This window comes from Rhinolophus sinicus, chromosome 1 (assembly GCF_057876585.1).
Source record: "Rhinolophus sinicus isolate RSI-liver-muscle chromosome 1, RSI-T2T, whole genome shotgun sequence".
Classification (NCBI taxonomy): Eukaryota; Metazoa; Chordata; class Mammalia; order Chiroptera; family Rhinolophidae; genus Rhinolophus; species Rhinolophus sinicus.
In genome coordinates this window covers 54,029,703-54,045,187 of record NC_142501.1, presented here as the reverse complement: position 1 = coordinate 54,045,187, position 15,485 = coordinate 54,029,703, and the positions used below count along the sequence as shown (strand labels likewise).

Sequence of the window (15,485 nt, the reverse complement as noted above, 5' to 3'; positions counted from 1 at the left end):
TTGTTCAACACTGTCCTCCAACAGCCGCCCTTGTAAAGACCAGGAGTTGGGAAGGACAGCAAGCTTTGGATTCTTACAAGAAGACTTCTTAAGCAGCAATCACTTGGTGCCCATGAAGTCCAATAATATTTTACCTAATCTGTCTTAAATTAGATCTTTGTGAAGTAAATGAGTTAAAAGGGAAATTGAAATTGGATTGTGGTTTACTGCCCAAGGGGAAATATCAGTTTATAACAACAGCCACTGAATGTGTTTGAGCACAAGGCCCATTAAGAGCGGTGGAACAGCTCTTAACGAGTTATGGCGTGGAGTATTAATAAATGTGTCATGCTGGCATAAAATGAGCCTTCTGAAAAGCACAGGCTTTTTATTTCTAATTAGTAACGTGGGCCTTGGAGCACACGATGGAGCGCCGACACTGCTAATGCAGATAGACGTATTCTCTTTGGGGACCACACCGGGCAAGCCCAGGTACGAGCACACGCACCTACGTACCAAACATACTGCAAATGCAGCCCAGTGAACACACACAGCTACCACAGAACTGCAGTGCAGCCGACTTATTGGCATCTCCCCATACTCACCCCAGGACAGGATTAATTTTCCAACCACACAAAAAGTATAAGTTAAATAAATTAAAATAATAAAGGGCACATAAATATGAAAAGACATTATGGAGAAGAGTACTCAGTGCAGGGGTGGAGTATATCACAGGACAGAAAGCTTCTTAGGGAAATGTTTAGTATCCTGCCCCTGGTTTGCTGTGGGACACGTGGCCCAGGTGAGTGGCTCTCCACTCACACAAGTTCTCCCTCGCCTGAGGGGTCACCATCTCAGTGAAAGCAAAGTAACTTGCAGGTATCTAGTGACCTTCCGGCTATAACGAAGACCTAGGGGCTCAGACATTTAGCTCATCTCCCAGAGGGCAGCTGGGAACCAATATCCTTTGAGCATCTCTGGCTATAACTGTTATTGACACTGACCTATGACTGTCTCCCAGACTTTGGAACCTAGATCTTAACCATTTTAACCTCTGGAACTGCCTAACCCTCTGATTTTTTAACTGACTTCTCTAGCCTTAAATTCTCGCCTGCCTAAACCTAACATACATACCTTATGCTCCCAGACCTATGTACCTCTTCTGAACCAGGCAATTGGCCAGTTTGACTTATAATCGTCATTAGCTCTTTCCTGCTTAACTAGAAATTCTTAATTCTTAAATTATCCTTAATTCATAACACTTAATTCTGGCACCTTGTACCAGGGGCAAATCCTTTCTGCCTGTTGGTTTCAGAGAGCGCATCAACAGAGAAGCCCTCTTCCACCCAACAGTAACATAAATATAGCCGATCTGGAGAGCAGCTATAGCAGTGATGACAGCAGCAAGAACTAATCAACAGCCACTTAGCGTTCACTTCTGAGCACCTATCTACACAGCCAATACAGCAGGCAACAAATACATGTCCTTTCAAATTTTCCTTTAATAAAATAAAATATAATGCTGATTCTAAACAGATTTCTACTACCTGTATTGTCAGAACGACTCCACCATGTTGCAAAGAGCACTGATGCATTTCTTAATGCTGAGCTGCTGAGTGAATCCCTCAAGTCACAACTACAGTCCCAGTGGGGCCCAGGAAAGGCTCCAGCAAAAGCACAACTGGCCTGAATTTCCAGAGAGCCTGTGTCCTGGTACCCAGATGCCCTCAGAAATGCTGACCTAAAGCAGGACATGTGCACATGGGCATTTTTTTTTTCCCTTTAGGTTTGTACTTCTGTTTGAACTATATGAAAATTTAGAGCCCTCGCCTTCCGAATCTCTATTCCAACTACACTGAGGCTTGAGCAAGAGAGCTCTCTACATCCTGTATTTATTTTTTTTATTCCTTATAGTCACTGATAATTATACCTACAAGTCTATTGGAACAAATAGTAACATTTAACACCTCGTAAGCATTTACTCTGTGGCAGGCACCCTACTCAGATGCTTCATACAACAACTGGTGCGCAGTAACCGCTCTGTGAGGTAGGTACTATTTTACACATGATGAAATCGAGGCAGGAAGGTTAAGTAACTTGCCTACGACCACAAAGTTATTAAGTGGTGAAACTTAGAACTGAACGAGGTAGTCTAACTGCCAAGCCTACACCTTCATTATCATACCGTACTGCAGTTTAAAAAGCTTCAAAACTATGCACCAAATCTAACTCCTCACGTCACAAACCAGAAACCAAGCACAGAGAGCTCTGCCCAAGCTAAGGCCATAGAGCTGGTGAACAGGACTGAGAGTGACGAGGGTCCAGGTGTCCTGGCTTCTACTCCTGAACTCGTCACCACGCCAGGTCGCTTGGTCCAATCCGCAGATCAATGAGGGACTCTCTTTTACTTAATCCCTTTAATGCTGGCAAAAAAGAAAAGCCCCTGCACGTGCCTTGCAGATCACACAGCTCTTTATGGTCTTTTGCCCCCGAGTTAAGCTTGATGAAGCGGATGCTAGCACTACACCTGCCTGTGCTTTACAATTTTCCACGTGCTTCTGCATACGCTTCCCCATTTGGTTTGACCTTGTAACCCCATGCTCCAACCCACATTTGGAGCAGCTGACACCCTTCCTGCCCACTTCCTGCTCACAGGAAGCCCTACCTGGCGGAAAAGCAGCGCCGTGCACCTGCTTCAGCGCTGAGCCAGCACGATGTTGCTCCCCAAGGCAGGGCAGCTCTGAACCTCTCACACTGCCACTCTTCCTCACTGTCCTTCAATATGGGTTTGTCTTTGAACGCTTTCCCCTTTACACTCCGCAGCTGCTCTAGGATAGAGCAAAACGCAGGTTTATTCTGGAAAGCACATTAACCCCTCGATTCACTGTATTCATAGTCTAGAATCTATTCTCACTCTCTTCTTTCTTAGAAAGCAGCAGAGCAGGGTGGTTTAAGGCTTTGAGGCCGCAAGACCTGGATACAGGACGTAGCTCTGCTGCTTATTAGCTATCATGATTTTAGGCAATTTACTTGGGTTGCTATGGCTCAGATTTCTTATTGATAAAATCGGGATAATGATGGATAGTACTTATCAATCACTAGTATTATTAGGGTGTTAGGAGAATTAAATGAAAATTCACAAAACGTCTTTAACACAGTGCCTGGCACAGAATACGCCCTCAATAAATGCTGTGGTTATGATGACGCCACTGCTACCACAGACTATTGCCACCCCTTCTGCTCTTTGGCTCCAAACATGGGGTGGCCATTGGGAGACTTTCAGGGCTCACATTCACATTAGGTAGTATTCACACGCTTGGTAGAAGCCAGCAGGACACCTGGGCATATGCCAGACCAAGAGTCCAGAGTCACTAAGAGGCCCCAGTGTGGCTATACTGGCTCAGAATGGGCCCCAGGGGCTGTTTCAGACTTGAGAATTCTGAAGTGGGAGAAAACAAAACCTGCTTAGCACGCCACACTGGGACCCAACCTGCCTCTCTACTTCATCTCCTGTTGTACCAAACCACACCCCATGCTCCAGTCACAACTAAACTCACTGTCTAAACAATTCAACCTTTTTCAGGCATCTCTGTCTTCCCGATACCTGAACTACTCTTTGCTCTCTTTCCCAACAAATCATTTTGTTTTACTTTAAGGTCCAGCCCAAATATCACCTCTGCTCTGAAGATGGCCCTATTCAATTCTCTCAAAAAGAATTATCCTTCCTTACTGTGTGTCTCCACGATACTTTGTACTTATTTCTTTTAGAGCAGTTACCATAACACTGGCATTTTTTTTTTGTTTACATATCAGTATCTTTCACTGGACTCTGAGATCCTTAAAGGTGGGAATATATCTTTTAACTACTGTGCCTTTCTCAGCTTAGCAAACAGAATACATAATATGATGCCCATTTGGCCCAAGGTAGACAATTCATACGTGTGTGTTGAATGCATGAATGAATCTCTTAGACATAAGAAAATGATACAACCAAAATCAACTAACCTATAACTAACTATATCCAACTTTCTGCTAGGTGTATAATTGAAATATCATCACCTTTTCTACCCTTTAGCTCGTCCACCCATAAAAATTCATTAATTTTAGTTCAAAAGTCTTCTAATCTGTTCTGTCTTAGATACCATGCTGAAGATATGGTGTGAAACAAATGAACTAAAAAAAAACATGCTAACTCATACTGAGGTAGCACAAAATGATAGAAAATCATCTAAAAATGACAGTAGAAAACAAAAAATCATTCTGCAATATACTCCATAGAGACAGCATATGATGGAAAGACCATGAGTGTTAAATTCACACATCCCTGGAAATGAAACCTGGCTCTACTACACACTAGTTGAGGGAAACTGAGCAAGTAAATTAACATTTCTAAGCCCCAATTTTTTTTTAAAACTTGTAAAAAATGGCCCAACATCCTACTGAGAACTCCCTGATACTGGTGACCCTCAAGGACTGCGGAAAATTGGGGAGTCAATAATGAGATCTAGAATTTGGATTGTCATCAATGAAAATAACAGATGAAAGAAGATAAGTAGGTTTGTGGAGAGAAAATGAGTTCGTTTTTGAACACACTGATTACCTGCGGGAAATTCATGTAGAGATGCCTGGCAAGGTGTTGAACATTTAAGGAGTGTTCTAAGGCTAAAGATGCAGACTCTAGAGTACTGAGAGAATGGATGAGATTACCCGGGGAGAGTGTGCCAAATTAGAGGAACATAGGCCAAGGAATGAACCCGGGGGAATAGTAACATTTAACGGAAAGGTAGAGAAAATGAAAGAGAAAGAGAACGGATAGTCTGAGATACAAGGAGAATTAGGCCAAGGAAGCAAAGAGCTGCAAGAATCAGGAAGTAATCAATGCTGTCAAATACAGCAGAGCGGATCAGTAAGATAAGAACTGGGGGAAAAAAGTCTCTTAGATTTGGCAATTTGAAATCATACAGGATCTTACCTTCGGAATGTCAGTAGAAAGGGGAGGATGAGCAGTCAGACTGCACGTGTGGAGAGGGTGGGAGACGTGTAGGTGGTGACAGAGAGTAAAGGCTATTCTTTAAAAATTTCAATAAGAAGAGAGATTATATTAGCTGGGGATCTGAGGTCAAGTGAGAGTTCGTTGTGATGGGATAGGCTTTGAGGGGAAGGAACTGCCTGAGGGGAAGGAACCCAGGTAAGAGGGAAAGACTGAAAGTACAGACAAGAGAGGGGACAACTGAGAGAGTGAAGTTCTAGAAAAGGTAGGAAGGCATGAATGGGATCAAAGGGAGAGGGAGAGGGATTGGCCTTGAACAGCAGATGGGATACCTCAGCCTCTGAAATTGACATTTATTCAGACTTGATTCAATAGACCAAACTTTGTTACCTCAACAAAGTGTCTGGGACAGGAGCGCCTCTTCAGAGCTTGATCAAAAAATTCTACTGCTAGAAACAGAGTTGGCAGAAATAGTCACATAATGGAGCAATCTTAATCTTGAATTGTGTCAAACAGGGTTACATGTAAAGAACCATATGTAAAGAATCTACAACTCATGTAAATTTGGAAACAATTAGTAAGAGAAGCATCCCTCTGTATAATGATGTCACAGTCTTACTCTCCTTGACTAAGAAAGAATTTAAAATATGGTTAATTTAAAATCTTGTCAGATGATCAATAGCACTGTAAACTTGAGACATACTCCAGCATTCAAATGGTCATTATTAAATAACCCATTCAACAGGTCAATTTTTATTAGAGTAAGATTTCATAAGCCACACCCTGGAGAAACCATCAGAAACTAATTCCTAAAATTATCCATCAGTGGCATTTTATGGCTGAGGCAATTAGCTAATAAGGCACATCCTAGAATTCAGGTCAAAGTTGTCTCTTACACTACGGGGCTCAGAGCGTTGGAATCACCACTTAATACTGTACAAAGAACACCTGAGGCTCTTTTCTGGAGAAAAATCTAGGTATATCTGTAGGTACCCCTGTAATTCCCACTGATGCTGAAATGTACTGAACTCCTCCACAATCACAAAAGCCTATCAATTCATCTCTGTAACAACTCTTGACTTCATCCATTCCCCTTACTTTCCACTTCCATCATTATAGTTCAGACCTTCTTCCTTCACAGCTGGTTTCTCTGTCCCAGTTCTGTCCCTTTGGTCCATCCGACATATCACTGCCACATCCACCTCCCTAAAGCACAGCTTTGATCCCATATCCTTACTCCCATTCTACAACCTTCAGTAGTTCTCTACTGCTATCAAGTAAACACCAGACTCCTTAGTCCAACATTGTAAGTCCTCCATGATTTGGCTCCAGCTCTCCCTTCCCAGCCTCATCTCCCATTGCTCCTCAGTCATTTCCCCACATTCCAATCAAATTAGATTACTCAGCTTTTTAATTGTCCTATGTCCTTGCCTCTGAGCTTTTGTTTATGCTGTTCTTTCTGCTAGAATGTTCCAGCCTATCCCTCTTTTCTAAAATCCAAGGTGTAATTCAAATACCACTCTTACGATAAAGTAAGGCCCATTCTGGGGCCCCCTTGTCAAAAGTGGTATCACATTATATGCTACCATGTTATAAGCTACTTAAGGGTAAAGAATGGACTTAATTAATCTTTGCTTTCCCCCAACAGAACCCAATGCCTCACACATAGGAAGTACTCAAGAAGTATTTGTTGAATAAATGGATCATTTTTTATTATGAGACAACCCAAGCTGGTGTATATTCCATATCAGCTTCTCTCACTTCCTTTATAGTCAGTTAACACAACTAACACAGTCAAGAAAAAAACAATACTTAATAAAGGCAGACATGAAAGGACAACTAAAATATTCAGGAAATAACATCCTTTGTATAATACACACTTCATACTAATAAATCAAGAAGAGATTCAAGCACTAGATAGAGGCTGTTACCTAATGACATTTTATAAAGTCCTTTCTAGTTCTAAGGTCCTGCAAGAGAAGACTGATAACACAACAACAGTTATCTAGCCCTGTGCAAATATCTTGAAAACATCAGGAAACTTACTTCCTGGTCCACTTCCGCAGACCCTAAAGGAAACTAATTCTTTAGGAAAAGAAAAGGTATATCGGTAATCAGTCTTTTCCCCCCTAGAGTTTACTTCATTTCAGTAGATGGAAAATTTTTCATTAGAAAAAAAAATCATGTCACCTTTCCTATTTAAAACATTTAGAAAAGTACATACTGCTTTTATATGCATTGTCTCATACGATTAATTCATTCATTCAACAAATATTGATTGAGCACTTATTATAGGGCAGGCACTGCTCCAGCTGATGAGTATACAAGAGAATGAACAATAAACAAATAAATATATTATACATCTGGTGTTGCCAAGCATTATGGAGAAACATGAAGCAGGTTTGGGGCAATAGGCTGTTTTGTTTTATGTAGGGTAGTCAAGAAATGATCTTTATAACAACCCTATAAGATGGGTGCGATATTAGCTATTAGCTAATATTCTAGATTGAGGAAACTGAGACCCTGAATAGTTAAGTGACAAGTCCAAGATCACCTAGAATTAGATGTGGATGGGATCACAAACAAGATTTCCCAACTCTTGGTCTATTGCTAAGGCTATAAAAGGGAATCTGACTTAGGAATGTTTAATTACATTCCCTCCCTTCTAGATAATGATACCTGGAGAGTGGGAAAGAACCCCAAACGTGCACATCATAAACCCATCACCCTGAGAATCACCTACCTCCCACTGGCTCACAGCCATTTGCCTCAATTAGATTTGGTGAATAAAATAACGGAAACATCATTTTACATTTTATATTGTTGTAAAAAAATTTTTAACAATAAAACCAAGTTTTAAAATATGTAGTTTTTATTTAAAACAGAAAGAAGCATCTAGGCTTATGTGCAAAAGCAGGCAATGTAACACCTCATTAACAATACTTCAAATCATACCTAATGAATGCAAGTCTGTGTCTGCTCTGCATAACTGCTGAAAGTGTGTGAAAACAGATTTGGCAAGGGTTTTCTGCCAGGAGGTCATGGGACTGTGTGAGTGTATGAGTGTGTGTGTGTGTGTGTGTGTGTGTGTGTGTGTGTGTGGTGTCACTTAGAGCTCTTCATTTGTGGAAGCTGATGGCACTAACATTAGTGATGTGAGGAGAAAATTGTAAGCATTGTTGGGAACAGGGTGCCCTGCCACATCTAACCTGAGTTAAACCTAAAACCCACTTCTTATCAAAAGTAGGGCTGAAGATCTTAATGTATTATAGACATTCAGAAGAAGGAGGAAACAGATCTGGGGTAGGAGAATCAATGCAGGCTATATATAAGGAAGAAGCCTCAGGCCTGGACCTGAACAAGTGGGTAGTGTCAAAAGGTGAAGTTCAAGGACAGAGTACATTCCAAGAGTAGGAGATGGAGACCAGAAGGCAGGGGACACTAAGGAAACTACTTAGTAGAAACCAAGTAATTTGCTACTGCTAAAATATAACCTGTGGTAGGCAGAAGTGAGAAATAAAATTAGAAAGATATAGGTCCCACTCTTATATTATACTATATCATAGTATATTATACTATATATCAATCATATATATCATCTTATATATTATGGATAAGGAAATTGAAAGCCAGAGAATTTGAGTGATTTGGCTAAGAGCAAACAAGAGGCAAAGGTAGAACTAAAACGAAGGTTTTCATTTTCCTTATTAGGTGCTCTTCTCACTGTACCATTCTGCTGGTAGGCTGGGGGATTGGGGCAGGTGGGAGATAATCTTTCTTTAAAAAATAATAATATATGGAAGTTAAGCAAATTGCCTCCAGATTACATGACCAGCTGACCAGTCTCTGAAATAACTGGTCTAGGGCTGCTCAGCTACTCGGAGCTCCTTTACTTGGGAAGACACAATACTGGAGCTAACATAACACCATCCTGTCCCTCAGAAGCACTGCACTTGTTGGGACCCACCCTAAGCAGGGTTCATAAACCACAGGGGTTGTCAGGGATGTGAATGAAAAAGAAGGGTTTTTTTCTTTGTTTGTTTGTTTTTGTCTCTATATTTGCCTCCCTAGCTTCAGAAGAACACAGCCAACTAAATCTGAAGATCGATTAATGAAAAATTAGAAAAGTGGAGATCCAGAAATATGTTGTAATTAACTGAGTGTTAGGAAGTCCTGGCGCCACAACTAAGCATGGTGTTGGCTTTGAACAAAGTACTTCACACCTCATTAAATTTATAAAATGAAGAAGCTGAACTAGAGGATATCTAAGGCTATTATATTCTAATTTTCTATGACTCTAGGTAGTCTTTGATGTGCAGGAAAAGGTAGACATGAAAAGTTGAAGGTAAATTAAACTTTGGGAAATCATATATAATTTTTTAATGCAATAGGAATGTGACCTATTTAAAGGCACATGAGTCAATTCTGTAATTTGGGTTTTTATTTATAGGACTTTCTTCTCTGACCCATTAAACAGAAAGCACACACATATCAATGATTAGTCTTAAAAACAGGAAAAGGGGGCCGGTCCAGTGGCTCAGGCGGTTAGAGATCCATGCTCCTAACTCCGAAGGCTGCCCGTTCGATTCCCACATGGGCCAGTGGGCTCTCAACCACAAGGTTGCCAGTTCAATTCCTGAGTCCTGCAAGGGATGGTGGGCAGCGCCCCCTGCAACTAAGATTGAACACGGCACCTTGAGCTGAGCTGCCTCCCAGATGGCTCAGTTGGTTGGAGCGCGGGCTCTCAACCACAAGGTTGCCGGTTTCGACTCCCGCAAGGGATGGTGGGCTGCGCCCCCTGCAACTAGCAACGGCAACTGGACCTGGAGCTGAGCTGCACCCTCCACAACTAATATTGAAAGGACAACAAGTTGAAGCTGAACAGAACCTCCACAACTAAGATTGAAAGGACAACAACTTGACTTGGGGAAAAAAAAAAAGTCCTGGAAGTACACACTGTTCCCCAATAAAGTCCTGTTCCCCTTCCCCAATAAAATCTTTTAAAAAAGAAAAAAAAAGTTCAGGTCATCTCTTAAAAAAAAAAAAAGGCAGGAAAAGGGGTAGGAGCCAACTCTGCAGTCCTTCTTTCAACTTAATCCATAGACTTCACTGCTGCCTATGACAGTTATTAGGAATATATGTGGCCATCTAAAATTCAACAAGTTATTATTAAGCATTGCAGACTATTTTCTGTAGTGAAGAGAAAAATACTTCAAGCAATAAAGAAAAAGTCCTTGATTTTATTCACTTGAAAAGTGTGGGAGGGGAGAAATGCATTGAGAATTTACATTGATAAAACTTAAGATTCTATACTATGAAAGAAGGGAAAATGAAAAACAGAATTAAGTCTTCAACAGGCTTAAGAAAATAGAAAGAAAACCAAGACTAAAGGCATTCAGGACAGTTCAAAGTCCTTAAAATACCTGTTTGTTTTTGCTTGTACATAAAGAAATGCTGGAAGATACTACTAACAATGGTTACCTGTGCGGGAAGACAGGTAGTGGGCAGATGAGGGTCAGGTGAGGCTTTTTACTGAATACCATGTTTCCCCGAAAATAAGACCTAGCCAGACAATCAGCTCTAATGCGTCTTTTGGAGCAAAAATTAATATAAGACCCAGTCTTATTTTACTACTTATAGTAAAATAAGACTGGGTCTTATATAATATAAAATATTATATAATATAATATAATACTGGGTATAATATAATACCAGGCATAATACTGGTCATAATATAAGACCGGGTCTTATATAATATAATACAATGTAAGACCGGGCCTTATATTAATTTTTGCTCCAAAAGATGCATTAGAGCTGATTGCTAGGTCTTATTTTCGGGGAAACATGGTAGCAGCCCAAATGGACTAAAATAGAGCTTCCTGATGATATAGCCACATAACCTGTCTTCCGGAGCCATTCACTCATGTGTCAATTCCTGCTGTCAATCTACTGATTGGTGTCCCTTCTACAACATGGTTAAATGCTGAGTGTACAGTGATGAAGACAGCTTGTTCTGCTTTCAGGGAGCTTATGTGTTAAAGTAAGTTAAATATCTATTTAATTGCAATTATTAAGAGCTAAACATGACAGGTAAAAATGTTCTGTTCTCAGAAAAAAAGAAAGAAAATAGTTAAATGGTCCTCAAATTCAATTCTTTGCAGGAAACAGCTGAAGAACAAGAAAGTTGAAGAAAGGAGCCAGTAGAACAAAGCACCAAGAGGCAAAGAAAATGCTGTGGCACTGGGAGGTCTGAGGCAACCCAAACAGGATGATCCCGGGTGTTTTCAGGGATGAGCCGGGAAGGTCAGGTGAGACGCACCATGGATAATACTGTTGAGGACCTCAGGAAGCTTCCGAGAGCTCCCACCAGCACCACCTGGTACAAAAGCATCTTGAAAATGTGATACATACATTTCAAGGCCCCGTGACCCTAGAGACTGTAAAGTCCACAATGGGATGAAACCAGAACTTTACTAATAGGGAATTAGTTTTCTTTCAACCTCTAAATAAAGAGGGAAGGAAATGAGAAACAAGTTTCTATGAGAGGCAGTCACAAAACTTATTAAGCAGTTAGAAAATGAGACCTATGAGGAAAAGATAAAGAAATCCATTTATATCATTTAGCAAAGAAAAAAATCTACTTTGCAAGAATTATTTAAGGCAGCCCTCGAAAAACAATGGAAGGAAATGTCCTCTTAAAGTCATCTCTACTCTCAGGACTTTTGGATTTGTGGCTTAATTCCCAATGTGCTTCCTTGTAGGAGAGCCCATGCTAATTTGGCCTAGTGAAAAGCCTACTTAGTATGAAATATGAATAATGTCAGTGAAAATTTGCAAGTAAACTTGAGCAAGCTTATTACTTTTAATCAATTGAAAAATCTCTTACTTAAAAGTACAATTAATATTTCTGAAGTGCTACAAACATTCTTTTTTGTCACGGGTATTAATCTGTTTGCTTTATAATAATAACAAGTTATGCATTTATGTCTTATGCACTTTTCTGCATGATGGTGTAGCATGGTGGTACACTTCTCAATTTCTTAAAAACAAAACAAAACAACTAAAGTTCTCCTTTCCATGAACTATTTACCTTGTGGTCAGACCAAAGGCTGGAGTCATGAAAAGCCAGTCCCCTAATAGTACGCCATTAACATATGGACTACCTCAGGAATGATACCATCCAGGGCCAGACTCACCCTCTTTGGGTCCTCACTCCCAAGTTAGGGCCACTGAAACCTGAGTCATTACGAATGGAGTGAGGCATGTACAGGGCAGGAACCAGGGGAAAAGGCAGGCAATGGAACACCGGGCTCTGACAATAAATAGCTCTATATATTTTTCATATATTAAGTCAGGTTTAAGAAAAGGAGATTTAATTTGTTTTGAGTTGGAAAAATAAATAGCTCAAATAAAAGCAAAGAGGTTTTAGCCCCTCGAAAGGCCAGGGTCCAAAGGATTTTACCTATCTGCTATTGCTGTAAGAGGACTTTCTAAAAAACTACACCAATTGGCCAAACCTAGCTAAATAAGCACAAACTGAACCCTGAGATTTGTCATTTCTTTTTACTTCTACTAAGGCGATCGGCCTTAGGGTAGAAAAGAGGAGGGAAATATGTTTCAAAATTTTACAATGAATGAAATATTTTGCTGAAAATAGTTCAAGATGCCGTGTTCCCTTATTCACTCACCTAGAAAGTTAAAGCTTGTCTCTTCCCTCACCCACTTAACCCAACTCGCAAAGACCCAGATGACAAAGTTAGACATTAAAAAGGGGAAGAATAAATGAAAATATCAATGTCAGTTTATGAAAACTACTTAGTCCCAGAATTTAATATCTAACAAAAATCCTTAAAAATTCTGTCCAACTTCTCGGTTTAAAGATGAGAAAATTTAGTCCCATAGAGGTGAAGTGACTTGCTAAAAGACATGAACTATTACAGTTTTGAGAAGATTTTTTACTTCATTTATTACTTTATTTTCCCATAAATTATTTGTGGTAGCTTGAAAAATACATATATTAAAAAATAAAAATATAAACACAAACATGGTGAATTATGGTAGAATCAAGATTTCTTATTCCCTGCCTATTGTTCTTTATATCATATCATGGTTTGTTCCTTAAACTTTCTAAATTTCCCAGTGGAAGATATAGGCTACTGGTTCCACTTTTTCCTGTTATGTAGGTGTTCTGATCTGCAAGAGAAGCACATGGGTGAAGGACAATTTTGCATAGACAATGACATAAGTGCTTTTGCCATCCTCAACTGAAAACGCCTCCACAGCTATGTCAAGAGATCTCTCGGCCTTGTCTCACTTCTGCCCCACTATTAAGCCAAAGAAACTGAAATTTCTTCCAAAATGGAAAGATCGAAAGGCAATTTAGTTAAGGGTAATTTACAAGGCAGTTTTATTAATAAAGGCAATTCAGTTAAGCTTTATATTTGTAAATATATAATAACACAAAGCGTTCCCCCCCCCCATCTGGAAACACCTACTGATTTAATTCTGTAAATGACATCTGTTAAATGAGGGATCCCCTAAAATAGTGTCTCATGTCAGTCCTCTGTATTCAGTGGCTGGTAGGTTACCCAGGGGGCTTGGCTTCTCCACTTGTTGCCTTGTTTCAAAAGATAATCATCAGAAAGGAACCAAGGTTTGGCCAAATATTTGTTAGGGAACCTTGAAATTTGACCAAAGGAAGGTTGGTGTTTCTTTCACTTGTGCTCCTTCCCGCAGGAACAACAGAACCGACTCAAATGCAAGAATCAGTGCTGCTCAATCCAGACAACACTGTCACAAGGCTGAAGACCGGGGGTCTCTCCTCCTTGGCCCACTGTGGCTCACTCTCTTCTATTCCCGTGCCCAACAGCTATGCTCTAATGTCACAAATGGGGCTGGAGAAGAGAACAAACCCATCATCTCCACTGTATTAGCAACACGCTCTGTTAATGTCACGATTCCAACACCATCTTTATATTGAAAGAATTTTGAATGTGTGTGTGAGAGAGAGTCTACAGGGCCCTACCACCTTTTACTATGTCACTCTATTAAACAGTCCCATTTCATTTATATCTTTTCCTGACCTGGCCTGGAGCCAAAGATGTAAGTCTTATGAAGAGTTGAGACGTGCCGTGACCCACAAATGACCCTTAGCAGCAATTAAACTGAAAAATAATCCCTATAAGCCAGAAATGAAATAAAAGGTTAACTTATCCAAACTTTGGCAAAGAGACACAGTTCTTTCTCCCTCACGTCCCCTAAACCTGTTAGGAAAGGGGTGTCTGAAGCTGTTGCGCCTCGTCTTCCAACTCACTTTCTGCGTCAAATAGTATGGGTCAAAGTCCTCCAGGGGAACCGCGACCAGGCCTTGTGGGATGTCCCCGTAGATGAAAGGCAAACTCTTCCCTGCTTCCAGGTCACTGTTTGGCTTGGGCTTGCTGTCCTCATCGTCTTCCCGATGACTGCCATCGGCCTTTGGTGGTTTCTTAAGCTTGCTCTCAGCAATGCGCCTCTCAATGTTTGCCAGCGATTCAGGGGTGAAAGGCTTGAAACTATCAGGGCCTGGTGGTGCGAGCAGCCGCCCTGCCATCTTCTCATCCTGCAGCAGCTTCGTTAGTTATGCTGCGTCCAGGACAGGTCAGCTCTGGAAGAAAAAGCAACACAGACAGCACTAATCAATCACTGCTCTAAAAAGAGGCCAGACTAAACCATCTCACGCTCAACCTTTATTCACAACCTTTGCAACACATAGTTTCTTCCATGACACGGTTATTTTTCTCTTCAGAAAATCTGTAGCATAAATGGATGAGGTACTTTTCATAACCACCCCTCAGGGGAGTGATCAACCAGTGAGATCAAAAGATGGGAGTCGCCTGAATTGCTAGTATTTATTATTTACTTAGATGCAGCTCACTGTTAGGAACCACGTACAACTACAAAGATACATTCCATGCCCCCAAGAAACTTCTATTCTAAACCAAGGCATACTTAACATCGGGGCACATGTTAGCTTTGGGCTCTTATGCTCAAATCACCTTCCTTTCCTGGAACTCCACTCCCCAAAGAAATACTCTTCTTCCAAGGACAACACAAGGGTAAACTGTCCCTCTTTTCAAATTTCAGATTCTAAACTCACTAAACCCTTCAAAACTTTAGAGGCAAAAATTATAGATTTAATAGCTTCCATCTACTTTGGCTCTTCCATTTCAAGTTAGTTTTCAATTCACCACGTTGTGTAAAATCCATCCAGTTTAAAAGCCCAGATGTACCTTCTTCGATGACCAAGCTTCTGCCAGGGACAAATGCAAAGCACTTTTCTCTGTGGTGAGGGCAGACACCGCTCTATGTACCTCCCAGTCAGCAGCAAGGAAAAGCAAATGGGAGAGGAATCTTAGAGGACTTCCTCTGATGCAACAACACTGCAGCCCTGAAGGATGAATGACAGCAGAAAGGCCTGCGTGCAACCGGGAGGGCCTCCCACCAGGAAGGACCGGAAGTGAGAATGGAGTAACAAACA

At 40.8% G+C, this 15,485-nt stretch overlaps 1 protein-coding gene across 9 annotated transcripts in view; it reads right to left on the bottom strand.

The window, feature by feature from the left end:
• SCN8A (sodium voltage-gated channel alpha subunit 8) overlaps nt 1-15,485 on the bottom strand; it is a 164,158-nt gene that overhangs the window by 103,305 nt on the left and 45,368 nt on the right. For all 9 annotated transcript variants that reach the window (XM_088799440.1, XM_088799442.1, XM_088799446.1 and 6 more), the window contains exon 2: nt 14,283-14,612. In XM_088799440.1, coding sequence (XP_088655566.1) covers nt 14,283-14,558 — 276 coding nt within the window. In that variant the 5' untranslated portion in view covers nt 14,559-14,612. The remainder of the gene's footprint in view (nt 1-14,282; nt 14,613-15,485) is intronic.